The sequence below is a fragment of the Chiloscyllium plagiosum genome, unplaced genomic scaffold (genome assembly GCF_037043375.1).
Source record: "Chiloscyllium plagiosum isolate Xiang-an unplaced genomic scaffold, Cpla_swu_hap1 HiC_scaffold_12, whole genome shotgun sequence".
Lineage (NCBI taxonomy): Eukaryota > Metazoa > Chordata > Chondrichthyes > Orectolobiformes > Hemiscylliidae > Chiloscyllium > Chiloscyllium plagiosum.
This window is the reverse complement of record NW_028270150.1, coordinates 10,789,280-10,815,238: the sequence shown is the minus strand read 5'-3', so window position 1 is coordinate 10,815,238 and position 25,959 is coordinate 10,789,280. Positions and strand designations below refer to the sequence as shown.

Sequence of the window (25,959 nt, the reverse complement as noted above, 5' to 3'; positions counted from 1 at the left end):
AGGAGGATGATCTTGAGAGGGAGGATCAGCCATGATTGTGCTGAGTGGTGGAGCAGGCTTGAGGGGCCAAGTGGCCTACATTTATGTCGGTCAGGACAGTGTGCAAATTGGAGGGAAATTGGTCCTCCTCTGCTGCCCCTGCCCTCCTCCTCCTTCCTGCTGATGGGAGCATAGACCTGACAAGTCTACAAACATTACACAAACCCCAGGGCAGCATCTGCACACCCTCTGTAAAAAGGAATTAAAAGAATTACAGAAAAGGTGCTTCTCTCGTTTGTGACTGGCCTGGTGTTTATAACCGATAGTGGAGGCCTGTTTAGGGAAATCTTGGCAATCGCAACGTTTATGTAAATCCCCCCTTCCAGCCGTCTCCAATTCCTCAAAGCCTCGACAGCCCCTTGACAACCTATCGAAAGCAGAGGCGTGCCTGGCCTAACCTCTGCCCAGCCCAGTGAGCTGGGCTCTGACTGCTGCCGCTGTCGGGGAAGGAGAGTGGGGGCTGTTAGCAACGAGTTGGACTCTCGGGCAGACAGTGTGTGAGGAGGGAGCTTCAACATGAAATCAAGCCAAAGTAAATTGTATCCAGCAAGGGCTGACAAAGCCTCAAAATCACAGTCCAGCACTGCAGGTAATAAAGTTATAAATAACAAAAGCAGCAACAGGCATCAGTGTCTGTCTGTGTGTGTCTCTCGCTTTCTCCTTGTGCTGTTTGTCATGTGTCTTTTAATAGCTTGCTTTTCTCTGCAGGGTTTGGATGCTTTGGTTGGATTCTAATATTCCTCTCCGTCATCTTTATCCTTGCAACTCTACCCCTCTCAATCTGGTTCTGTTTACAGGTAATTGTCTAACAGTTTCTTTTTAATTTGGCAATGAGTTTTCAGAATCATTATGTGACTGTTCCCCTCATTCATTCCAGTCCTCAGCAAGACCGTCTTTAGGGAAAGTTCACAGTCTTGGCTCGCTCAAGTCTGTCTCGTTTTATTTGTTTTGACGTTTATTGGAAAAGGGAGACAGATTTCCTTCAGAAGTCTGCACTGGCACCTCGGTCCATGTCAGATGTGGGGTGTCTTTGCGCTCAAATCTCCAAAGACGACGGGAATGAGTCGCGAAGTTTACAAAAACAAAACGCACATGGCATTCCCGAAATAAAATGACAGACTGCGCTTGCTGGAGATCTGAAAATAAAACAGAAATCGTTGGGGGAGTTCATAGATCCCTGAAAGTGGAGTCGCAGGTGGATAGGATAGTGAAGAAGGCGTTTGGTATGCTTTCCTGTATTGGTCAGAGTATTGAGTACAGGGGTTAGGAGGTCATCTTGCGGCTGTACAGGACACTGGTTAGACCACTGTTGGAATATTGCATGCAATTCTGGTCTCCTTCCTATCAGAAGGATGTCATGAAACTTGAAAAGGTTCAGAAAAGATTTACAAGGATGTTGCCAGGGTTGGAGGATTTGAACTATAGGGAGAGGCTCAATAGGCTGGGGTTGTTTTCCCTGGAGCATCGGACGCTGAGGGGTGACCTTATAGAGGTTTATAAAATTATGAGGGGCATGGATAGAGTAAATAGGCAAGGTCTTTTCCCTGGGGTGGGGGAGTCCAGAACTAGAGGGTATAGGTTTAGGGTGAGAGGGGAAAGATATAAAAGAGACTTACTGGGCAAGTTTTTCACACAGAGGGTGGTACATGTGTGGAATGAGCTGCCAGAGGAAGTGTGGAGGCTGGTACAATTGCAACATGTAAAAGGCATCGAGATGGGCATATGAATAGGAAGGGTTTGGAGGGAAATGGGCCGGGTGCTGACAAATGGGATTAGATTAGGTTAGGATATCTGGTCAGCATGGACAAGTTGGCCCGAAGGGTCTGTTTCCATGCCATATATCTCTATGACTCTAACTCAGCAGGTCTGGCGATGTTTCATAGAACCATAGAGATGTCCAGCACAGAAACAGACCCTTCAGTCTAACATGTCCATGCTGACCAGCTATTCTATACTAATCTAGTCCCATTTGCTAGCACTTGGCCCATATTCCTCTAAACCTTTCCTATTCATACGCGAGAAAGAAAGCAGAATTGGCGTTTTGAGTCCCGCGACCCTTCATTAGAATATGCTTCGCTTTTTAAACAGAGGAATAGAGTATAAGAGAAAAAGAAGTTCAGATAAATCTTTGTAAAACCCTTGTGGGTATTTGCTGGAGTTTGATCTCAGTTGGGTGTGCCCTCAGACCAAACTGACTGCAGAGGTTCAAGAAGGCAGCTCATCGTCAGCTTCTCAAGGACTGGGAAATAAATATTGCCCCATCCAGCGATGCCCACATCCCATCGAATTAAGTTTTAAAAAAAAGGCTGTAGCAGATCTGACCGCATCTGTGGAGAGGGAGAAACAATGTTAATGTTTCAAAGTAAGAACGTTTGTCAGAAATGGAAGAAGTTACAGATGTAACAGGATTTAAGCAAGTACAGAGGTGATGGCAAGAGGAGAGGGAGGAAGGTCTGCGGCAGACGGGGCATGGATTTGGCATAAAGAACTGAAAAGGTGCCACAAGTACAATTCTGTAATTGAGTTGTTACGGTGAGTCTAGAGTGTGGCGCTGGAAAGACACAGCAGGTCAGCCAGCATCCGAGGAGCAGGAGAATCGACCTTTCCTGATGAACGGCTTATGACCAAAATGTCAATTCTCCTACTCTTCGGATGCTGGCTGACCTGCTGTGTCTTTACAGCACTACACTCTCGATTCTGATGCTCCTCACCTTTTTCCAAATTGTTAGGGTTGGGAATGTGCTGTCAGAAATGGTGGTGGAGGAGGCGTCCACAACAGAATCTGACAAACGCTTGCAAGGAAAATGCATCCCAGGCTATTAGGAAGTAACAAGGAAGAAAGGGACTAATTAGTTCTCTCTTCTGAAGAGCTAGCACAAGCACAATAGGCTGAATGGCCCCCTGTGTTATATTATTTTGGTGGTTACACTGTGTGGTGCATCCCACCCAGTTGAATAGTTCAATGGTGACCGTGGTACTAAGATCACTTTGGGTGAGGCCAACACAGGCTTACACATGGAGAGGATGCAGGAGACAATGTCAATCAAAATACTGATAAGAAGAGCTTAGGAAGCCAAGGACGATGGGTGGAAGTTGGGATAAACATCACCCAGGATCCCAGCAAATAGTGGAACAGTCTCATAGGTGGGATGGCCTCATCTCTGCTCACAACTTCCTCATAAAGATGCATTAGCCTTGATGTGAGGGTTATGGCTGGCCTGTTTCAAGTTGATCAGTATGTCTTTCCTCTCCAGCATCATCACTAAAAATAGTCAATCATTTCTCACATTCCTGATCGTGGGATCTTAGTTTGTGAAAATTGACAGCAATATTTCCTGCATACATCGATGCAGAGAGTTGAAGAGAAAGGGTTACCAAGGATGTTGCCATGGTTGGGGGGGGTTGAGCTATAGGGAGGGGCTGTATAGGCTGGGGCTATTTTTCCTGGAGCGTCAGAGGCTTGGGGGTGACCCTATAGAGGTTTATAAAATCATGAGGGACACAGATAGGATAAATAGACAAGGTCTTTTCCCCTGAGTAGGGGAGTCCACAACTAGAGGGTGTATGTTTAAGGGGAGAGGGGAAAATATAAAAGGGGCCAAAGGTGGAACATTTTCACACAGAGGGTGATACATGTATGGAATGAGCTGCCAGCGGAAGTGCTGGAGGCTGGTACAATTACAGCATTTAAAAGGCATCTGGATGGATATCCGAATAGGAAGGGTTTGGAGGGATATGGGCCAAATGCTGGCAAAGGGGTCTAGATTAATTTCGGATATCTGGTTGGCATGGGCAAGATGGACCGTTTCTGTGCTGTACAGCTCTGTGACTATGCTTCTGTATTGCTGAGAGCACGGTCAGCCATGAATTTATCAAATGGCGGAGTGTTTTAAAGTTGGCTCCATCTTCCTGCTATTGCACTATAAAACATAAAGCACTGACATGGGAGATGTATCAATTAAATTCCAGTGAGAGTTCTCCCCAGTGGTTTGTAAGTATTTGTATTAGCCAGTTTTCAGAAGGAGGTGATGGCCCAGTGGCATGATCACTGAGTTATTAATTCAGATATTCCTGGGAACCTGGGTTCAAATCTTACCTTGGCAGATGGTGGAAGTTAAATTCAATTAGGTGTGTAATAATGACCTCGAAGCTGTTGGGAAAAACCCATTGGCTTCACTAATATGTCTTCAGAGGGAAGTCTGCTATCCTGACATGTGACTCCAGACCCACAGCAATGTGGTTAACAATCACTCACTGCCAATGCCATCCTTAACTTATAAGACCACAAAGAACAGGAGGAGGCCATTTGGCCCCTCGAGCCTGCTGCACCATTCAATAAGAACATGGCTGATCTGACGTTTCTCACATCCATCTTCCCCTTAACCCTTGGTTCCCCGACTGATTAAGAATCTCTTTCTCAATCTTAAACATACACAGGGACTCTGCCCTACAGTCCTCTTTGGCAAGGAATTCCAAAGCCTCTCAATCCTCTGAGAGAATAAATTCCTCCTCATCTCAGTCTTAAATTGGCATCCCGTTGTTCTGAGACTATGCCCTCTCAGCGTTTACCCCGTCAAGACCCTTAAAAATCATATGTTACCTTATATGTTATAAAAAGGACACATTAATCAAAAAATGTGCTTCAAGAACCAGTGGGCATTATCACCGAATATGGGGCCACACATTTAAGACAGAATTTCTTCACTTGGAGGGTAATGAATCTCTTTATCACACAGGGCTGTTGAGGTTTAGCTATATTCAAGTCTGCAATAGATTTTAATTTTAGGAGGAGAATCAAAGGTTATGGGGACAAGACAGAAAAGTGGAGTTGAGGATTATGAGGTCAGCCATGTTCTCATTGGATAGCAGAGCAGACTTGATGGGCTGAATGACCTCCTTCTGCTCCTATGGCTGACTGTCTAACAGCTCATGTCACTAAAACAGATAATCTCATTATTTATCTCAGTACCATTTTTGGGAATTTATGCAAATTGGGTGCCTCATTTTCCACACTATAGCAGTGGTTTATACTTGGTAGAGTACTTGCAGAGAGTGTTGGGACATTCTGCATTAATATAAGGTGCCATGCAAATGCAGTCCTTCCTTTCGTATTTTCTTAAAGTTAGCCCGTTTGCAAGCTAGGAGTTGGAACTGTAAAATAATTACTTTCTTACTGTAAATGTTTCATAAAAACGAAGTTGCCTCCTTGAACTAATGTAATATGACAAAGGCCAGTTCTCACTCACTGGGCTCTGAGCCAACACTCAGAGAAGTGCTGTTTATCCAATTAGTTTTTAATGTATAGCATGTGTAGCTAAAATACATTTCATGAACTTGAGATAAGATTTGGTTCCAACTGCGTGCTTATCTTTGAATTTCACTTGTTGCTTCGTTGTTCGTATGTGTTATAACCCTGACAGTATCCAAGGAGCAGGAGAATTGACATTTCAGTCATAACCCCTTCATTAGGGATCACAACATACAAGGTTAGGCAGGTGTATGAAACTGACAAAGTAAGACTTGAACTGAGGCAATAAAGAGGATAAGGACAATATATTCACATGGAGGGTATACCCCAACGTGGTCTTGTTGGTTTAACTGGACTGTTTCCCTGTTATAACTTCAATATCAATCATACAATAAAGCAGGAAGCCATTCATCCCATCATACCTGTACTGGCTGTTTAATAGTGCCATCTGATTGGTTACATACCCGTGGTTTGTCCTCTAGCACCGCATGTCCACTTTTGTTTTAGAAGTGACCATTAGCTATACTTCCAGCACGGTGGCTCAGTGGTTAGCACTGCTGCCTCACAGCACTGGGGACCCAGGTTCAATTCCAGCCTCAAGCGACTGTCTGTGTGGAGTTTGCACATTCTCCCCGTGTCTACGTGGGTTTCCTCCCACAGCCCAAAGATATGCAGGTTAGGGTGGATTGGCCATGGGAAATTGCCCAGTGTCCAGGGGTGTGCAGGGAGTGGGATGCTCTTCAGTGGGTTAGTGTACTTGATGGGCCGAATGGCTTGCTTCCACACTGTAGGAATTCTATTCTTCCCCTCTCAGGCAGCACAGTGCAGATCATAGCACCTTGCTACACTCAAAGAAAATTCTCATCATCCTCCGCTGTCTTTTGCTCATTATCTCCAACCTGTTACCAACCCTCCTGCCAGCAGATATTCTTTCTCTTTTTTCCACTGAGGCTAATCTATGTATGTAATCATAATGCAGATGTAGGCCATTCAGCCCATCGAGTGTGCTCCCTCAATCCATGAGATCGTGGCTTATCTGATAAGTTAGGACATCATCTTTAGTAATGGTGAGTGGAGCTTTTTCCAGGGCTATGATAGCTTTTTATCAAATCACATGGAGGCCAATCACTCACAACTATTTGACCAAATCCGCACAAAGTTTGACAGAATCCCTCCAGTGTGGAAGCAGGCTACTCAGCCCATCGAGTCCACACTGACCCATCGAAGAGCATCGCACCCAAGCCCTCTCCCCATAACCCAAGCATTTCCCATGGATGATCCACCTAACCTGCACATAGAGTCATACAGCACGGAAACAGACCCTTTGGTCCAACCAGTCTGTGCCGAACATAATTCCAAACTAAACTAGTCCCTCCTTCCTGCTCCTGGCCCATATTCCTCCAAACCTTTCCTCTTCATGTACTAATCCAAATATTTTTTCAATGTTGTAATTGTACCCACATCCACCACTTTCTCAGGAAGTTCATTCCACACATGAACCACCCTCTGTGTAAAACATTTGCCCACCCACAGACACGAGGAGAATGTGCAAACTCCACACAGACAGTCTCCCGAGGCTGGAATCGAACCCGGGTCCTTGGCGCTGTGAGGCAGCTGTGCTAACCACCGAGACACCACGTAACCTCTCAGCTGAAACGTGATTTCACACAACACAAGAGTGGAAAGTACTCCAGGTACGGGAAATCAGAAATAAGGAGGAAACAGTGGAAATATAAGGTGAGATGGTGCATTTAGGGGCAGCTGTGCTCAGTTCAATGACTCTTCTTGCTTTTATTTTATATCACTTCTCTGCTTTTACCTTTTATAAATTTCATTCATAGGATGTGGGTGTTCCCTGGCAGCCAGCTAAAACTCAAACCCATTGCTGAGCATCTGGAGTCACATGTAGGTCAGACCAGGTAATGATGGCAGATTGCCATCCCTAAGGGGCATCATTGAACCAGGTGGATTTTTCTCAACAATGGTTTCACGGTCATTATCAGACTCTTAATTCCAAATTTATTTTATTGAATTCTAATTCTGCTATCCAGAGCGGGAGTTGAACCCAGGTCTCAGAACATTAGTTGGATCTTTGGATTCATGATAATTCCGTTAGGCCATTACCTCCCTATCTCTCCCTTTAGCAGTGAATTTCACTTCTTTTATTTTCATTTTTTCTTTTATTTTCTTTTTCTTTTATTTTTAAAACTTTTGCCAACTATCTGCACCCCACACTCCATTGTTCCTGTGAGAGGTCTGAACACAGTCGATAAGCAATGCTGCTTTTCCCAATGGTGGGTGAAAGGATTGAGAATGGGAGGGCATTGAATAAGGATAATTGGTGAAAGGAAGCTTTAGGAACACGAGGTGGAACCTTTACGCTCAGCGGGTGGCGAGCTCTTGAATGCGCTGTCTGAGAGTGTAGTGGCTCAATTGAGGCTTTCTGGAGAGAGTTGTATTGTCTTCTGAACAGGAGGGATGTGCAGAGTTACAGGGAGATGGTGGGGAATGGCAGGGAACACCTGGGATTCAGTGCAGAAAGGATGGGCTGAGTGGCCTCCTTTTATGCTGGGACGATTCTGTGTATTTGACTCCTATTTGCCAAGAACTTTATGACCCCCATTACCCTTTCTGTTGAAACACATCACCTCTCTTTTGTCTATATTAAAATTGACTTGTACAGATGCTCCTGAGACTGAAGAAGGCCATTATCCAAACGCAGAGCTCTCTGGTTGGTGAGAGAGAGATAGAGAGACATCATTTCATGTCTCTAACAAGAGACTCATTCCTTCCTCATCCAGCTCAGGAGAAGCTTGATCATTAAAAGCGAGATCATTAAAAACAGCCCAATGGCTAGAGATTTGCTCAGGGCACGATTTCCCAGTTGTCGATTCAGAATGAAGATGATAAAGAGTAAACATGAGACCCGTCCTCTTAGACTGAGAGGGGGAGGAATTTATTCACCCAGAGGGTGGTGAGTCTTTAGAATTCTCTGCCCCAGGGGGCTGCCGGTGCTAGGTCATGAAGTATGTTTGTGACAGAGACTAAGAGACATCTTGGAAGCACAGAGAGCTCGGAATTCAGTCATGAGTGACAGAGCAGCCCATTTGGGGCAACTAACTTGGCGCTTTTCAGCATTTTCCCCTCTGCCACCCCTTTTTGAGGCTTGTTGCATCCCCTCATTGGAGGGGGGTACCCAGGAGAGCAATGGGGTGGAGGATCTTCCATTGTTACTTTGGAGCTCGGGACCCCACCTACAGTTTGTGAAGCGCTGATCTAACTACATCAAACTATCCTTCTGTGCCTTATGTAAAGTCACCATGGTCCTTGTCCCTCATTAGAGAGGGTGATGACTGGTATTAGTTTAATCTGAGGGTCACCACACTTCAGGTGAGTCGAGAGGTTGAGAAAGAGAGTCCTTCGAGTAGATGCAGCCAGTATGACAATTGACCCCTCGCTGTTGGGTTACTCTGCATTGCAAACCAGCCATCCAGCCAACTGAGCTAACTGACCCTGCCTCGCATATGTTCCCCTGAAATGGATTTGGTGAAAAGCTGGGCTGTAAAAGTGACCACGAAACCATTCAGTGTTCACAGAAATCCAGCCTGTCTTTGAGGGGGAGAAACAAGGAAAGAGGAAACAATTCAGCCCATCTTGTTCGATCATAGAATCCCTACAGCATGGAAACAAAAGCCATTCGGCCCAACAAATCAACACCAATGTTCTGAAAAACATTCCACCCAGACCTCTCCCCATCACCCTGTATTTCCATTGGCTAAGGCACTTAACCTACACATCCCTGAACATTACAGGCAATTTAGCATGGTCAATCCACACTAACTTGCACACCTTTGGACTGTAGGAGGAAACCGGAGCACCCAGAGGAAACCCGTGCTTTTCCCAAAGGTGGGTGAAAGGATTGAGAATGGGAGGACATCGAATAAGGATAATGTGCAAACTCCACACAGACAGTCACTTGTGGCTGGAATTGAACCTGGATCCCTGATGCTGTGAGGCAGCAGTGCTAACCATGGCTGATACGCACACATGCACATTTAATCCATTAACTACATATACTTGACCAATTCTCAGTTTCAGGTTATACACTACCTTGTTCTGAACTGAATGTCCCCTGCAAAAGGGAATAATTTCTGCTGAACAAAGAGACCTTGGAGTGCAGGTTCATAGCTCCTTGAAAGTAGGGCACAGATAGATAGGAGTATTGAGTGTAGGAGTTGGGATTTCATGTTGCAGCTGTACAGTTCATTGGCTAGGCCACTGTTGGAATATTGCATGCAATTCTAGTCTCCCAGCTATAGGCAGGATGTTGTTAAACTTGAAAGTGTTCAGAAAAGATTTACAAGGATGTTGCCGAGGTTGGAGGGTTTGAGCTATAGGGAGAGGCTGAATAGTCTGGGGCTGTTTTCCCTGGAGCGTTGGAGGCTGAGGGGTGACCTTGTAGCGATTTATAAAATCATGAGGAGCCAAGGTCTTTTTTCCCAGGGTGGGGGAGTCCAAAACCAGAGAGCATAGGTTTAAGTTGAGAGCAGAAAGATTTAAAAGGAATCTAAGGGGCAACTTTTTCACGCAGAGGGTGGTGCACGTATGGAATGAGCTGCCAGAGGAAGTGGTGGAGGCTGATACAATTACAGCATTTAAAAGGCACATGGATGGGTATATGAATAGGAAGGGTTTGCAGGGATATGGGCCAAGTGCTGGCAAATGGGACTAGATTTATTTAGGACATCTGGTCAGCATGGACAAGTTGGAACGAAGGGTCTGTTTCTGTGCCGTACAGCTCTATGACTATATTCCTAAGAAACCCACAGTCTTATCGAGACTTCTGCAAGTTGTGAGTCCAGTTTAACAGTGAAGTTGGTTTGCTGTAATTTTCATTTTAAAGTTATGTGTGGCAGGCAACAGTGAGCCATCAGTACCCCATTTTCCATCACTCCCTATCTTCAATCTCAGTTTGATTGAAGATATACTAAGTCAATATGACTGCCATGGAGTCTCAACTGCTTTCGATTTTCCTGCTCCTTGGATGCTTTCTGACCTGCTATGCTTTTCCAGCAGCACTCTAATCTTGACTGCTTTCTGGAGTGGACGTTCAGATCCTTTCTCTCCAGCTATTCACTGTCTGTGCATTTGTTTCAAAGTCTAAGCTGTCAGAAATCACCACTTCCTCATTGTAAGGAAATTACTCTCACATTCTTCACTCAGTCTTGTCTGTGCCAAAGGCCTGTACATCTTGTTCCTTGGCTGCTACAGTGTCTGAATTTATTTGTATCTTTTTGCAGGTGCTATGCTGCTGCTACAATAGCAAGGCTGCAAAACTTGATCAAAAACCTGTCCTTGCAAAGTTCACATCCCTTTGCAATTCTCCCACTCTGAAGAGATTCAGCAACTATGCCCTTCCAAAACCCATGGATATGTGTGCCACTGGCAAGGCGATGTTCATTGACCACCAGTTGAGAACGTGGGAATTGATCCACTTCCTTAAAGCATGAAACTCTCTTATTCATAGAATGTGGTGTCATTGGCTGGGCCAGGATTTATTACCCGTCCCTAGTTGCCCCTTGAGAAGGTGATGCTAAGCTGCCTTCTTGTACTGCTGCAGTCCGTATGCTGTAGGTTCACCCTTAGGGAGGGAATTCCAGGATTTTGATTCAGTGAAAGAGTGATGGTATATTTCCAAGTCAGGATGGTGAGTGGCTTGGGGGGAAGCTCATAGAGGTTCGTGTTCTCATGTATCTGCTGCCCTAGTCGTTCCAGATGGTAGAGATTGCAGATTTGGAAGGTACTTTCAGAGCAGGCTTGTTGAATTTCTGCGGTGCATCTTGCACACACTGCTCCTACTAAGCGTCGGTGGTGGAGGGAGTGGATGTTGTGGTTGTGGTGCTAATCAATCGACTGCTTTGTCCTGGATGGTGTCAAGTTTCTTGAGTGCTGTTGGAGCTGCACCCATCCAAGCAAGTTGGGGGGTATTCCATCACACACCTGACTTGTGCCTTGTAGATGGTGGATAGGCTTTGTGGAGTCAGTCGGTGAGTTACTTGTCACAGGATTCCCAGCCTCTGGCCTGTTCTTGTAGACAGTACCTGATCCAGTTCAGTTTCTGGTCAATGGTAGTTCCCAGGATGTTAATAGTGGGTCATTCACCTATGCAATGTCAAGGGCAATGGTTAGATTCTCTCTGGTTGGATCTGGTCATTGCTTGGCACTTGTATGCACACATAATACTTGCCATTTATCAGCCCAAACCTGAATGGAGCCTAGGCCATGCTGCATTTTTGCATGGACTGCTGCAGTATTGGAGAAGTCCCAAAACATCCCGACCTCTGTCCTTGTGATGGAGGGAAGGCCGTTGATAAAGTAGTTTGACCTGACTGAGCGCTTTGCTAGGCTACTTTGGAGGTGAGTTAGGAATTAAATAGATTAACTATCAATGCTCCCAGAGCAATTGAATATGCCCCAAAACTTTTGTTTTTATTTCAGGTTTCCAACACCCGCAATGTTTTGTTCTTGTACACTCTTGTTTCAGGTCTGGAGCTGTGCATGTGCCCAGGCCAAATATTGGAACGTACTTCCCCAAGTACCAAATTCTTCCTTCCCTATAACCTACATGAATCATTGAGGCACATTTCATTGATACATGTAAACTGTGCCTTGCTGCAATTGTACAAGGCATTACTGAGACTGAACATGGAGTATAGCATGCAGTTTTAATGCCCTTATTTGAGGAGGGGTGCCGTTATATTAGAGACAGTTCAGAGGAAGTTCACTAGATTGATTCCAGAGATGAGAGGTTGGTCCTACGAAGAAAAATTGAGCAGTTTAGACCCAGACTCACTGGAGTTTAGAAGGATGAGAGGAGATCGAATTGAGGTCTGAACAGGATTGATAAAGTACAGGTAGAGAGGATGTTTCCTCATGTGGAAATCTAGAATGAGAAGTCATATTTTAGGATAAGGGGTGTCAGATTTAAAACGAAGATGAAGAGGAATTACTTCTCTCAGTGGGTCGTAAATCTGTGGAATTCACTCCCCCAGAGCGCAAGGACATTGAGCAAATTTAAGGAGAAGACAGATAGATTATTAATCAGTAACATGTTGAAGGGTTATGGAGAGTGAGCAGGAAAGTAAAATTGAGGCTGAGATGAGTTCAACCATGATTGCATTCAACAGCAGCACAGGCCTGAGAGGCTGAGTGGTCTACTGCTGCTCCTAGCTCTTAGCTGAACTGTGGGATAAGATTTTCGGTTCACAAACTCTGAGCAACAATGATGGCCATGAAGCATGGACTGTATTTTGGTAGCTGTGAGCATTGTGTGCAGTTTTATTGGTGTGAATATGGTTGACTATACAGCTCTGTAAGGCCCAAACTGCTGCTGTTGCAACAAACATTTCGCTTGGTGTTCATTTTTTTGTTTATCCCCTTTTGCGTCCTATAAACTCTAGGTTTTCATCAAGACCATTGTCCCCACACACAGATCCATCATCGATCCTCACTGACAATGTCATAAGGTGTGCCTCATGAACAATTAACAATTAAAGCACACTATCTTCCGTACAGAGGAACCTCGATTATCTGGCATTCGATTATCTGAATTTTTGGATTATCCACACAAGATCACAAGGTCCCGCTGCTTGGGTAAACTGTGTTATCCAGCATCCAATTATCCAAACATTCGATTATCGGAACAAATTACTCCCCACCTGTGTCGTTCAGATAATCAAGGTTCCGCTGTATTATGGTGAGAAGGTGAGGACTGCAGATGCTGGAGATAAGAGGGCTGGAAGAAGGTCTCATGCCTGAAACGTCGATTCTCCTGTTCCTTGGATGCTGCCTGATCTGCTGTGCTTTTCCAGCAACACATTTTCAGCTCCGCTGTATTATGGTTCACCCTCAGTAAAATTTGCAGATGACACAAAGCTAGGTGGGAGGGTGAGGAGGATGCAGAGATGCTTCAGTGCAATTTGACAGGCTGAGGGAGTGGGTAAATGTACGCAGTATAACGTAAATAAATGTGAGGCTATCCACTTTGCTAGCAAATGTTGGAAAGCAGATTATTATCCGAATGGCTATTAATTGAGAGAAAGAATGTGTCCTTGTACACGAGTCACTGAAAGTAAGCATGCAGGAATGCAGTGAAGAAGGATTCCAGTACAGGAACAGGAATGCCTTGCTACAATTGTACAGGGTCTTGGTGAGGCTACCCCTGGAATATTAAGTGCAGTTTTGGTCTCCTTATCTGAGGAAGGATGTTCTGGTGATGGAGGGAGTGCAGCGAAGGTTTACCACACTGACTCCTGGGATGGCAGGACTGACATGTGAAGACATACTGGATCATTAGATTAGATTCCCTACAGTATGGAAACAGGCCCTTCAGCCCAACAAGTCCATACCGACCCTCCAAAGAGTAAAGCACATGGACCCATTCCCCTACCCTATATTTACCCCTGACTAATGCACCTAACTTGATGGGCAATTTATCTTGGCCAATTCACCTGACCTGCATGTCTTTGGATTGTGGAAGGAAACCGGAGCACCCGGAGGAAACCCACGCAGACACGGGGAGAATGTACAAACTCCACACAGTTACCCGAGGCTGGAATCAAGCCCAGGTCCCTGGTGCTATGAGGTAGCAGTGCTAACCACTGAGCCACTGTGCCGCCCATCAGTTAGAACAATATTCACTGGAGTTTAGAACAATGAAAGGGAACCTCACAGAAACCTAGAAATTTCTAATAGGCCTAGCTAGACAAGATGTAGGAAAGATGTTCTGGTCTGCCCAGTACCAAGGTTACAGTCTTAGGCTATGGAGTAGGCCAGTTAGGTCCGAGATGAGGAGAACTTTCTTCGCCCAGAGAGTGGGGAGCCTGTGGACTTCTCTACCACAGAAAGCATTTGAGGCCAAAACATTGAATGTTTTCAAGAAGGAGTTAGATATAGTTCTTAGAGTGAAAGGGATCAAAGGGCATAGGGAGAAAACGGAAACAGGGCACTGAGTTGGATGATCAGCCATGATTGTAATGAACGGTGGAGCAGGCTTGAAGGGCCGAATGGCCTCCTCCTGCTCCTATTTTCCACATTTGCGGATCCACCGCTCCAATTTTGTAATTGCCCCACAACACAGATAGAACTGTCAAACCAAAAGCAGACAGGCGTTTGACGCTGTGTTACCAGCGAGGCAGTTGGCATTCCAGTTATTACGAAGGCAGTTATTAAAACTGACGGGGTTACATACACTTGCTGCACACTCAGGCAGTGATCCAAACAAGTAACTCAATAAATCAATGGCAGTATTCTCATCTCATCAAGGTAAGTTCCTGCAGGTCCTTTCATGTGACGGAAGGCAACTCACAGAAACATTATAATGTAAAATATGACACCGGCTCACATGAAGGTGTCAGGGGTGGTGAACCAAACAGTTGACCAAAGAAGTGAGTTTTAAATTTCCTCTTGAAACTGGAAAGCGAAGCGGAGAGGGTTAAGGAAGGACTTCCAGAGTGTGTGGGGCCCAAACAGCTGAAATGTGACAACTGGTGGAGTATTTAAAACCTGGAGGTGTCAAAAGGCCAAAATTAGAGAAGCACAGAGACCACAGAGGGCTTATTTTTAATATTCTTTCACGGGACGTGGGCATCGCTGAACTAGGTCAGTATTTATTGCCTGGCCCGAGAGGGTGTTTTGCACTGCACTGTCACAGTCTATGAATGGAGGCATTTGTCTGGATGAGGCAGAGGGGGTGAGTGAATCTGGGAATTTGTTTCAAAGTGGGAATTTGGCTGGAGTGTCTTTTCCAAGTCCAGTTTTAAACTTAAAATCAGATTCAGCCAATAGCCTTTGAGTAGGTTAAAGCAGGCCGATGAAAAGAGAAAGTTTCATGATGGTGGCAATTTGCACTTTAAGGACCTGGAATCCCTTCTGTAAATGAGGTGCTAATTTCTTTCACAAAAAAGTGACTTGAGCAGACCCCTATAGGAAAGGGACCTGTTGCACTAAATGGTCAGTGTGAATGCAGACATCTCCTGAGTGAGTCAATAGCTAAGTCAGTGAAACTGGGAATTTTGTTTAATTTGGCAATCCGGTGGAAAAGGTGCAGCAGTATTTTAATTAGTGTTTACTGTAAGATGCAAACACTCCAAAATGACAGGTGAGTAGGATATGAGTCATGGATGGCAAGGCAGAGCTGCTATGGAAAAATATCACAAACCACAGTGTCACGTGAGTACAGGGCAAGAAACTGACTTGTGAGAAGGATCGGTGACTGTCTTGATTCATTAATTGGAAATAAGGAGTTCAGTTTGAGTTTAGGAGTCTGGTAGTAGAATTGAAGCCAAGGTGAGATCATTCATGAGTGTATTAAGTGACAGCGCAGGCTTGAGGGGCTGAATGGCCTACTGTTGATTCATTCCTGATGAAAGGTCTTGCCCGAAACGTCGACTCTCCTGCTTCTCGGATGCTGCCTGACTGGCTGTGCTTTCCCAGCACCACAGTCTCGGCTCTGATCTCCAGCATCTGCAATCCTCACACTCCCCTAGTCTACTACTGATCCTAGTTCTTATGTAGTATTGCTAACTTCTATCATATGATGGTCTCGGTTCCCAAAAGGATCTTTTGCTCTGAGAACATTTATTAAGTCTTCCCTATTTACACATCCAAAATAGCTGATTTTGCGGTTGGATTTGTGACATATTGGTCCAGGAAAGTGTTCAAAACCTCATGGTTACCTCATGGCTACCTCTGTGGGTGAGGCAGCTGGTGTGGATCAGAATGGGTTTGATCGCTGTTCTGGTTGCTGTGGATTCGGGACTGTCTCCATGGTGGAGGCCATGACACTGTAGGTTGGAGTTGAGAACCCCAAGAAGAAGTGGTGGGATTTGAGCCCATGTTTCCACCGAACCATGACCCGACCACAGCTGTTTGCGTGGTCCGAGAACCACCAATTGGCATCATTTTCCCACCACTCAGCTGCCATGTGATTGGGCCATTGAGATGCTTTTGACCCTGTTCATTCTCACTCTGCAATGCACTCACTGCAACATCTCAAGGAAATAAACCAGGAACAATGTAAGCGTGTCACACCACTGGCATCACATGTCTTACAGGGGAACAGCTCAGATAGATTCCAGCACTGAAGGAATATTTTGGAAAAGGTCATGAGTGTGAATTTTCAAATGGGACAGACTCACAGAAAAATCAAACACTACTTATCATTGTGGTACACCATTAGACACTGGCCTCCAGTCACTCAAACAACCTTCTATCAATCCTCTTTGTGTCCTATTGCTCAGCCAGTTTCTGATTCATCTCAGCAGGCTTCCCTCAATTCCATATTTTTAACCTTCTCAATCATGGGACCTTGTCAAAAGCTTTGCTAAAATCCACCCAAACTACATCAACTAATCTTCCCTCATCCACACACTTGATCACATTTTCAAAAAATTCAAACAAACTTGTTAGGCATGACCTCTCTGACAAAGCCATGCAGACTATCCTTAATTAACCCATGCTTTTCCAAGTGGGTATTAACTCAGTTGATTAGAATTTTCTCCGATAGTTTCCTTACCACTGATGTGAGATTCACTGCTTTGTGATCTCTTGGTTCACCTCGACCACCCCTCTTAAAAAGTGGACCCCACATTAGCCATCCCCCAACCCTCTGGCACATCTCCTTTAGCCAGAGAGGAATTAAAAATTTGTGTCAGAGCCCCTGCAGTTTCCTGCCTCACCTTCCACTGCATGTAATTCATCCGGATCAGGAAATTGTCTGTCTTTAAGCCCGATAGAACTGCCAATATCCATTTCCTAGGTCAACTGTGTAAGTTCCTCACAGCACCTTTCCCTGAATTCCATATCCATGTTCTCCTTTTCCAGATTGACGACAAAGAGGTATGTTCATTCAACACCCTTCCAATAACCTGTGGCTTCACATTAACCTATGGTCCCTAATGGGTCGAAGGGCCTTCTTTGTGCTCTGTGAATCTACAGGAAGAGGCTAAGTAAAGCCAGCTGGTTCATGGCTACTTTCTTGGCTTAAGCGTTAGAGATGTTGCTTACAACGTCATAGAGTCATAGAGATATACAGCATGGAAACAGACCCTTCGGTCCAACTCGTCCATGCGGATCAGATATCCTAATCTAATCTAGTTCCATTTGCCAGCACTTGGCCCATATCCCTCTAAACCCTTGCTATTCACATACCTATCCAATGCCTTTTCAATGTTGTAATTGTACCAGCCTCTACCATTTCCTCTGGCAGCTCATTCCATACATGCACCACCATTTGTGTGAGAAAGTTGCCCCTTAGGTCCCTTTTATATCTTTCCCCTCTCACCCTAAACCTATGCCCTCCAGTTCTGGACTCCCTCACCCCAGGGAAAAGACTTTGGCTATTTACCTCATGATTTTATAAATCTCTGGGGAAAACAGCCCCCAGCCTAGGTTTAGATCAGAGTGGTGCTGGAAAAGCACAGCAGGTCAGGCAGCATCCGAGGAGTATGAAAATTGATGTTTCAAGCAAAAGCCCTTCATCAGGAGGGCCCTCAGCCTATTCAGTCTCTCCATATAGTTCAAACCTTCCAACTATGGCAACACCCTTGTAAATCTTTTCTGAAACCTTTCAAGTTTCACAACATCCTTTCTATCGGAGGGAGGCCAGAATTGCGCACAGTATTCCAAAAGTGGCCTAACCAATGTCATGTACAGCCGCAACATGACTTTTCAACTCCTATACTCAATGCTCTGACCAATAAAATAAAGCATACCAAATGCCTTCTTCAATGTCCAAATGAGAATGATGTGTAGACATTCATAATAATCACTTGACTTTCTTGTTTCAGGTTGTCAAAGAGTATGAAAGAGCTGTGATATTTCGATTGGGCCGTATCGTTCAAGGGAGAGCGAAAGGCCCAGGTAGGTTTTCAAATTCGTTGTGAAGAACTACAGATTGAGTTTTGCTGTCAGTTATATCGTGTGGTGGTGCCATGGGAACATCACTGGATTAACCATCCAGAGGCAAACACAGAGAATGCAAGAGAAACTCAGCAAGTCTGGTAGCATCTGTGGAGAGAGAAATAGTGAACATTTTGAGTCTAGTATATGACTTTTTTCCCGAACATATGAAGATCTTGTGAAGTAGAGTAATGGGAGTGGGGAAATCTTACTGGAACTGTACAAGGTGAGATCACATCGTGAGTACTGTGAACAGTTTTTTTTATTTGATTTATTATTGTCCAATATAAAGAGATACAGTGAAAAGACAAATCACACCTTACAAAAGTACATCAGGGTAATAGAACAGAATGCAGAATATAGTGTTACAGCGACAGAGAAGGGGCACAGAAAGATCAACTCTAATATATAAGAGGTCTGTTCATAAGCCTGATAACAGCAGGGAAGAAGATGTTCTTACACGTTTTGTCGGTTTTCAAACTTTCGTATCTTCTGCCCAATGGAAAAGGATAGGAGAGAGTATCCCTGGGGTGGGAGGGCTAGACAAAAGTGAGGACTGCAGATGCTGGAAACCAGAGTCTAGATCAGAGTGGTGCTGGAAAAGCACAGCAGATCAGGCAGCATCCGAGGAGCAGGAGAATTGACGTTTCGAGCAAAAGCCCTTCATCAGATGTGCTTTTCCAGCACCACTCTAATCTAGACTGGGGTGGGAGGGGTCTGGGATCATGTTGGCTGCTTTCCCAGGGCAGCGGGAAGTGTAGACAGAGTCAATGGATGGGAGGCTGGTTCTCGTGATGGACTGGGCTACGGTCAGAACTTTCTGTAACTTCTTGCAGTCTTGGGCAGAGCGTTTGCGATATCAAACTGTGATGCATCCGGATAGAATGCTTTCTATAAAAAAACTGAAAGAACTGCGGATGCTGTAAATCAGAGACAAAAATAGAAATCGCTGGGAAGTTCAGCAGGTCTGGCAGCATCTCTGGAGAGATTCAGGATTAACATTTCGGATCCAGTCACCCTTCCTCTGAACTTAAATTTAAATTCAATTCATTAAATCTGGAATGTGCAGTTCATTAATAGTGACTATGAGGCTCTCGTCAATTGACATTAAAATCCATCAGGCTAATTAATGCCCTTTAGGGAAAGGAATCTGCTGTCTTAACGTGGTCTGGCCAGGCAAGTGACTCCAGACCCAAAGCAATGAGACAAATCTGCAATCCTTACATGGTCTGGCCTACATGTGTGTCATAACAGTGTGATTATCTCTAAGTTGCTATCTGACGTGGCCTACAATGCCACTCAGTTCAAGGGCAGTTGAGGGAGAACTGGACCAACTGGGTAACTCTTTCAGGTATAGTACAGACATGATGGATTGAATGTCCTCCTTCTGTGTTGTAAAATTCTATGAGTCTATGATTAAATCAGAATGTGCAAAGTGCTAGCCTTGCCAAGTATTCTCACATCTCATGACAGAATAAAAAGAACAAACATCTCTGTCCCAACTGTCCTCAGCAACCTACATTTTGCAATGACATCTCAATTATCATCTTTGTTATCAGATCCCTCCAACCCCTAAAATTATCCATGTCGCCCTAGACTCCACATTCTTCCCAGATTTCAGTGTTGTTCCACTGCCCCAACTCCTTGATTTTTATCATCACCTGCCGAGATCTTGTGTTCCAGAATTCCTCTGTAAATTCCCCACTGCTCTACCTTTCCTGTGTCCTTTAAGAATGGCCCTTCAAACCCACATTATTGATCAAGCTTTTGATCAGATGATCACATATGACTTGATGTTAAATTTGATTTAATTTTCACTGCTAGGAAGCTCTTTGGGTCATTTTGTCACATTAGAGCATTTGCCATTGTGTAACTAAAAATGTGACAATATTTATTCCTTCCTTTAGGTATTTTATGGATTTTACCTTGTACTGATACGGTTAGTCTAGTTGACTTGAGGACAATGTCATTTTCTGTCCCACCACAAGAGGTAAGTCTGCCCAGTTGATGGGAATCTATGATAAATTAACGTGTAAGAATGGCAGAAGTGTTCATGCAGTTACAGATGTGAACTGTAAATAGAATTAGCATCCAGAACATTTTGAGCTAAATATGGAGAAACATCTTTGCGCACTTAATAAATAAATTCGCCCCTTTGTTGAACGCTGTTTCTTAATTAGCTCAAAAATAATGAAGGTGGAAGATTATCATTCAAGTCACATAGCATCTTGGTTTGGAAATGTACGACTATATCTTTTCTGCAAAGTCCTGAATTCTGTCCCTGAGGGCATGAGGAGGGGGGTTGCTATAGTACCTGGATCTGCAGTGGTTCAAGAAGGCAGCTCACCAACACTTTCTAAAGGGCAACTAGGGATGGGCAATAAATGCCGGCCAAGCCAGCGATGTGCACATCATGTGATCACTTGGAGAAAAATGATGGGCCAGGCTATTTGGATCAGTCAATAAAAATCTCTAGTTGGAGAATCATATTAAATGTTTTGAGTCTCACTCACTATTCTGACTCTTTAGCTAACCCTCTCCATTTTTAAAATGGCTGTGGTGGGGTTGATTGGCAGGGTAAATGTAGTTGGTCATATTGGGTGACTAAGATGGTTTAGGGTTGTGGACATTCAAGCCATGGATAGGAAATGAGGTCAAAATCAATGAGGCAAAAGTGAGGACTGCAGATGCTGGAAATCAGAGTCTAGATTAGAGTGGTGCTGGAAAAGCACAGCTGGTCAGGCAGCATCCGAGGAACAGGAAAATCAACGTTTCAGGCAAAAGCCCTTCATCAAGACCCATAGACTCATAGATTTGAACCCAGATTCCCATAGTCTATTGATAACATCACTAGGCCATCACCTCCACTCATAGAGTACTGATGAAGGCTGTGCTTTTCCAGCACCAGTCTAATCTAGACTAGGGAATGAGATCAGACTAGATTGGAAGCAACCTTTAGTTGTATTCATTCACAGGATGAGGGCATCACTGGCTAGGCCAGCACCTATTACCCATCCCTTATTTCCCAGAGGATAGTTAAGAATCAACCACGTTGCTGGAATTACATGTAGGCCAGACCAGGAAAGGACTGTAGCTTCCTTCCCGAAAGGACATCAATGAGCCATGTGGATTTTTCCCAAAAGTCAACAATGGGGAGGGGGTGGGGGAAGTTTCACTGTTATCACTGGAGTCTTAATTCTAAATCTTTATTGAATTCAAATTCCACCATCTGCCATAGCAGGATTTGAATCCAGATTTCCATAATCTATCAATAACATCACTAGGCCATCACCTTCACTCATGAAGGGACCAAGACTGAAAGGACACAGGAAGTTAGGACTTGGTTTTCAGGATCATGAAGAGTTATAGTAATGAAGTGGTGAGTAATCAAAGGCATTTAAAGCCACCAGCAAAGGAAATAAAGAGAAAAAAATAACATAGCGAGTTGGCATGGGTTGGAAAGTGAGGGGAACTGGTTCAATTCTAACTGTCCAAAGAGGCTTGAAGAGGGAGTATTTACGGGGAATAGAAAGATGTACTGTTTGGCTTTGCCTTCAAAGAGGCACATGCAGGTACAATGGGTCAATTAATCATCTTTCTGTATCATTTGATGGTGGGATCAAAGCCACTCCCACAGAAACCATCACCACCTGATGTTGCCCTGACGGTGTGAGTGGTGTGGAGCTGGGTAAAATGGCAATCAAGGGCAGGTGAATTACAATCTGCCTTTGCATAACCCACAACGTCAAGTCTTATTGAAGCCCCAACGTGTTTCCACACCTGAAACGAGACCGTCCAGACGCAGGCCCATGAATTTTCATTCACTTGTTGTCTAGACTGCAGCTGTCAACAATGGCACTTACATTTATTGCCTGACCTTGTAGGCCTTAAGGAGGTGGTCTCATGGTCCTTTGTAAACCAGGACAGATTGTGTGGAGAATATGCTCCCACTGTGCAGTTGAATAGGATGTTGCAGGTTATTGATCCCATGATTGTGTGGGAGCACATGACAGAAATTGGGAGTTGCTGCTATCCCATGTGCTTCCTTTCATTTTGGTTTAGTCACACATTCAGAAATGTTATTATACACCTATGGAGCAGGCTGGTCTTCTGCTTCAGAGGTAGGGACACTAACACTACACTACATGAGCCCCTTTTCCATGTGCTTCTTGTCCTAATTCTTCTGAGGGTTTGGCCAGAGGCCATACGTCGCATTGTGTTTGTGCAAGTGGAATTTAAAACTGAATCCCACTGACCTGCTCACTCGTCATGGCTCACTCTCTCCCCTTGGTCTTGTACCTGCCTCAATCTTCATGTCACAGTAAGGTGTGAGCTCTAGTGCAGTGTTAACACTGATGCGGCTGAGTCAGAAGGTTGTGGGTTCAGTCCCATTCCCTGACATTTAGCACAATATCTTACCTATCATAGAATCCCGACAGAGTGAAGCAGGTCGTTCGGTCCATCGAGTCCACATTGACCCTCCAAAGAGCAGCCCACCTCCCCCCCGTAACCCTGCATTTCCTATGGCTAATCCACATAGCCTGCACATCCCTGGAAGCTATCAGGCAATTTAGCACCTAACTTGTACATCTTTGGATTGTGGGCGGAAACCAGAGCACCCGGAGGAAACTCATGCAGGCACGGGGAGAATGTGCAAATTCCACACAAACAGTCACCCCGGGGGGATCAAACTTCAGTCCTTGGTGCTGTGAGGCAGCAGTGTTAACCACTGAGCCACCCCGCTGAAGGTGAAGCTAAACATTAAGCTGAGGTCCAGCTGCCCCGTCAGGTCAGAACCCCATTTCCAAGTAGAACATTCTCGGCACCAAATGCTTGACAAATGTCCTTTCTGATATGGTCACGTGACATCGACGGTCCCTCACAGGCAAGGATGACTCTCTTCCACTCTCAGGGTGAGTCCGTAAGTGGCTGCAGGAAATATGCTGTATGTGTGTGTTCATTGATCACCATTTCAAAACCAAGCATTCTTCCAGAGTTTTATTCATTCCTGATTGGTTCAGTGTCACTGTTCAAAATCCTGGAATTCCCTCCTCAGCAGCATTGTGGGTCTCCCAAAACACGCAGACTATAGTGGTTCAAGAAGGCAGCTCACCTGCTCAACATCAACTAAGAACAGGCAATAAATGCTGGTCAAGGCAGCAAAGCCTTGACCCACAAATCAAGTTTACAAAAGTACGGAAGTTAAATACTGCTGAGTAAAGGGACATGTTGCTGAAGCTGTTAGTCTTGCTGTAATCGCAAATTTCAAATAATCGCAATAATCACGCGAAATGGTGCTGATTGGTGTCCAACCCTAATTGGCTGCGATATTACCATGGAGAAAACGTTGGGGAACGATAGGTTCCCAAAGCTCCCAGGGTGGTTCACAAGAGAATGAACATCTCCCTGTGTGTGCAGGAACGAAAACAGAAATAGCTGCAAAGGCTGAGCAATCTGGCAGCATTGGTGGAGAGAAATCAAAGTTAACATTTCCAATTGAGTGACCCTTGCTCAGAACTGATGGTGGTTTGGAAAATGTTTTCGTATGCAAAAGATTGGGGGGAGGGGGTGCGGTGGGGGGGAGGCGGAGGGGACAGGGCAGGACTAAACGTTAGGTGGAGGTGGAGGTAGAGCCCAAAGAGAGAGAAGAGCAGTTGGACAGACAAAGGAGTGGATAACGTATGAATAGCTATTAATGAGGACAATTAGTGGCTAACAGTGGGTGGTGTGTAATAAGAAAGCCTGATGTGTGGGGATTGGGGTCAGGATATAGGAGACGGTGCCTTGTGACCTAATGTTGTTGACCTCGATATTGAGTCCAGAAAGCTGCAGAGTTCCCAGGAGGAAAAGGTGTTGGCGTGCTGCCTTCAGTAATTGTTCATGAGCTACAAAATCTCATGAACAATTACTGGATGTAGCACGCCAACACCTTTTCCTCTTGGGCCGGTTATTGCATATCTTAGCACCTTTTATCCATCGTTTCACTCTGGGTGCTGTTGTTATCTGTTGTTGTTAATGCAGTTAACCCATTTAACAGGCTTTATCTGCAGGTATTAACGAAAGACTCTGTCACGATTATGGTGGATGCTACTGTCTTCTACCGTATCTTCGATCCTGTGTTGTCAGTCATCAGTGTGATCAATGTGGACAGCGTTACTCACCTGCTGGCCCAGACGACATTGCGGAACATTCTGGGCACCAAAAGCCTGTCAGACATTCTCTCTGATCGGGAACACATGGCTCAGGAGTTGGAGGTAGACCAACAGCATGGTATTACATCAGTTAAACATCACACAACACCAGGGTATAGTCCAACAGGTTTATTTCGCAGCACTAGCTTTCAGAGTGCCACTCCTTCATCAGGTGATTGTCAGGTTCCACATCATGGAATTATATTCCATCTCATCAACAAATATACTTAATCAAAAGGATCAAACTCAACCAACATTCGTCCAAGTTTCTTGATCCATAATACATACTACCCTCAGTGCACAACTCTTAGGGAAAACACTGTCTTCACAATATGGTTCATACTCTGTAAAGTGACACAAAACTGGGTGGGAGGGTAAGCTGTGAGGAAGATGCAGAAATGATCCATTGTGCTCTGGACAGGCTGAGCGGTTGGGCAAATCATGGGAAATGAAGTGTTAAGTAGGTTAGTGTCAGGTTATCCACTTTGGTAGCAAAAACAGGAATGTGAATTGTGATCCAAATGGTGATAGATTGGGAAAGGGGGAGGTGCAATGAGACCTGGGTGTCCCTGTACACCAGTCACTGAAGGTAAGCATGCAGGTGCAGCAGGTGGGGAAGGAGGTAGATGGGATATTGGCCTTCATAGTGAGAGGGTGTCTTGCTGCAATCTCCAGGGCCTTTCACAGACCACACCTGGAGTGTAGTGTGCAGTTCTGGTCTCCTTATCTGAGGAACAATGTTCTAATTCTGGATGGAGTGCAAAAAGCATTTAACAGACTGACATCTGAAAAGAGGCTGGATCAGTTAGAGTTACATTAATGCAATTTAGAATAATGAGGGGGGATCTCAGAGAAACCAATAAAATTCAAACAGGTCTAGACAGTGGAAAGACAGGACCATGTTCCTGATGACTATAAGACATAGGAGTGGAAGTAAGACCATTCGGCCCATCGAGTCCACTCCGTCATTCAGTCATGGCTGATGGGAATTTCAACACCACTTACCCGCACTCTCCCTGTAGCCCTTAATTCCTTGCGAGATCAAGAACTTGTCAATCTCTGCCTTGAAGACATTTAACGTCCCAGCCTCCACTGCACTCCATGGCAATGAATTCGATAGGCCCACCACTCTCTGAATGAAGAAATGTCTCCAGGGAGTCCCCAACCTGGGGTCACAGTATTAGGAGACAGGATTGCCCATTTAGGACAGAGCTTAGGAGAAATTTCCTCACCCACAGAGTTATGAGATTATGGAATTGACGATTACGGAAAACAGTTGATGCCGAAACATTGAATGTTTGAAGAAGGAGTTGGAATTTGATTCTTAAGGGAAAGCATGAAAGGGAGAAAATAGGAACAGGGGACTGAGGTGGATGATCAGCCATGTTCATACTGAATGGTGAAACAGACTCGAAGGGCCAAATGGCCTACTCCTGCTCCTGGATTTTATCTTCCTGTGGAAAAGGCTCCCAGAGTCAGTTTATCTGTTGCTGACTCCATTCTCAATAAAGACTAAATAGT

At 44.8% G+C, this 25,959-nt stretch overlaps 1 protein-coding gene across 1 annotated transcript in view; it reads left to right on the top strand.

Moving 5' to 3' along the window:
* Positions 1-467: 467 nt before the first annotated feature.
* Positions 468-25,959, top strand: part of LOC122555431 (stomatin-like) — a 35,596-nt gene continuing 10,104 nt past the window's right edge. Inside the window, exons 1-5 of the mRNA XM_043701424.2 lie at positions 468-628; positions 748-836; positions 18,136-18,208; positions 20,155-20,237; positions 24,298-24,501. Of these exons, the coding sequence (XP_043557359.1) occupies positions 556-628; positions 748-836; positions 18,136-18,208; positions 20,155-20,237; positions 24,298-24,501 (522 nt within the window). The 5' untranslated portion in view covers positions 468-555. The remainder of the gene's footprint in view (positions 629-747; positions 837-18,135; positions 18,209-20,154; positions 20,238-24,297; positions 24,502-25,959) is intronic.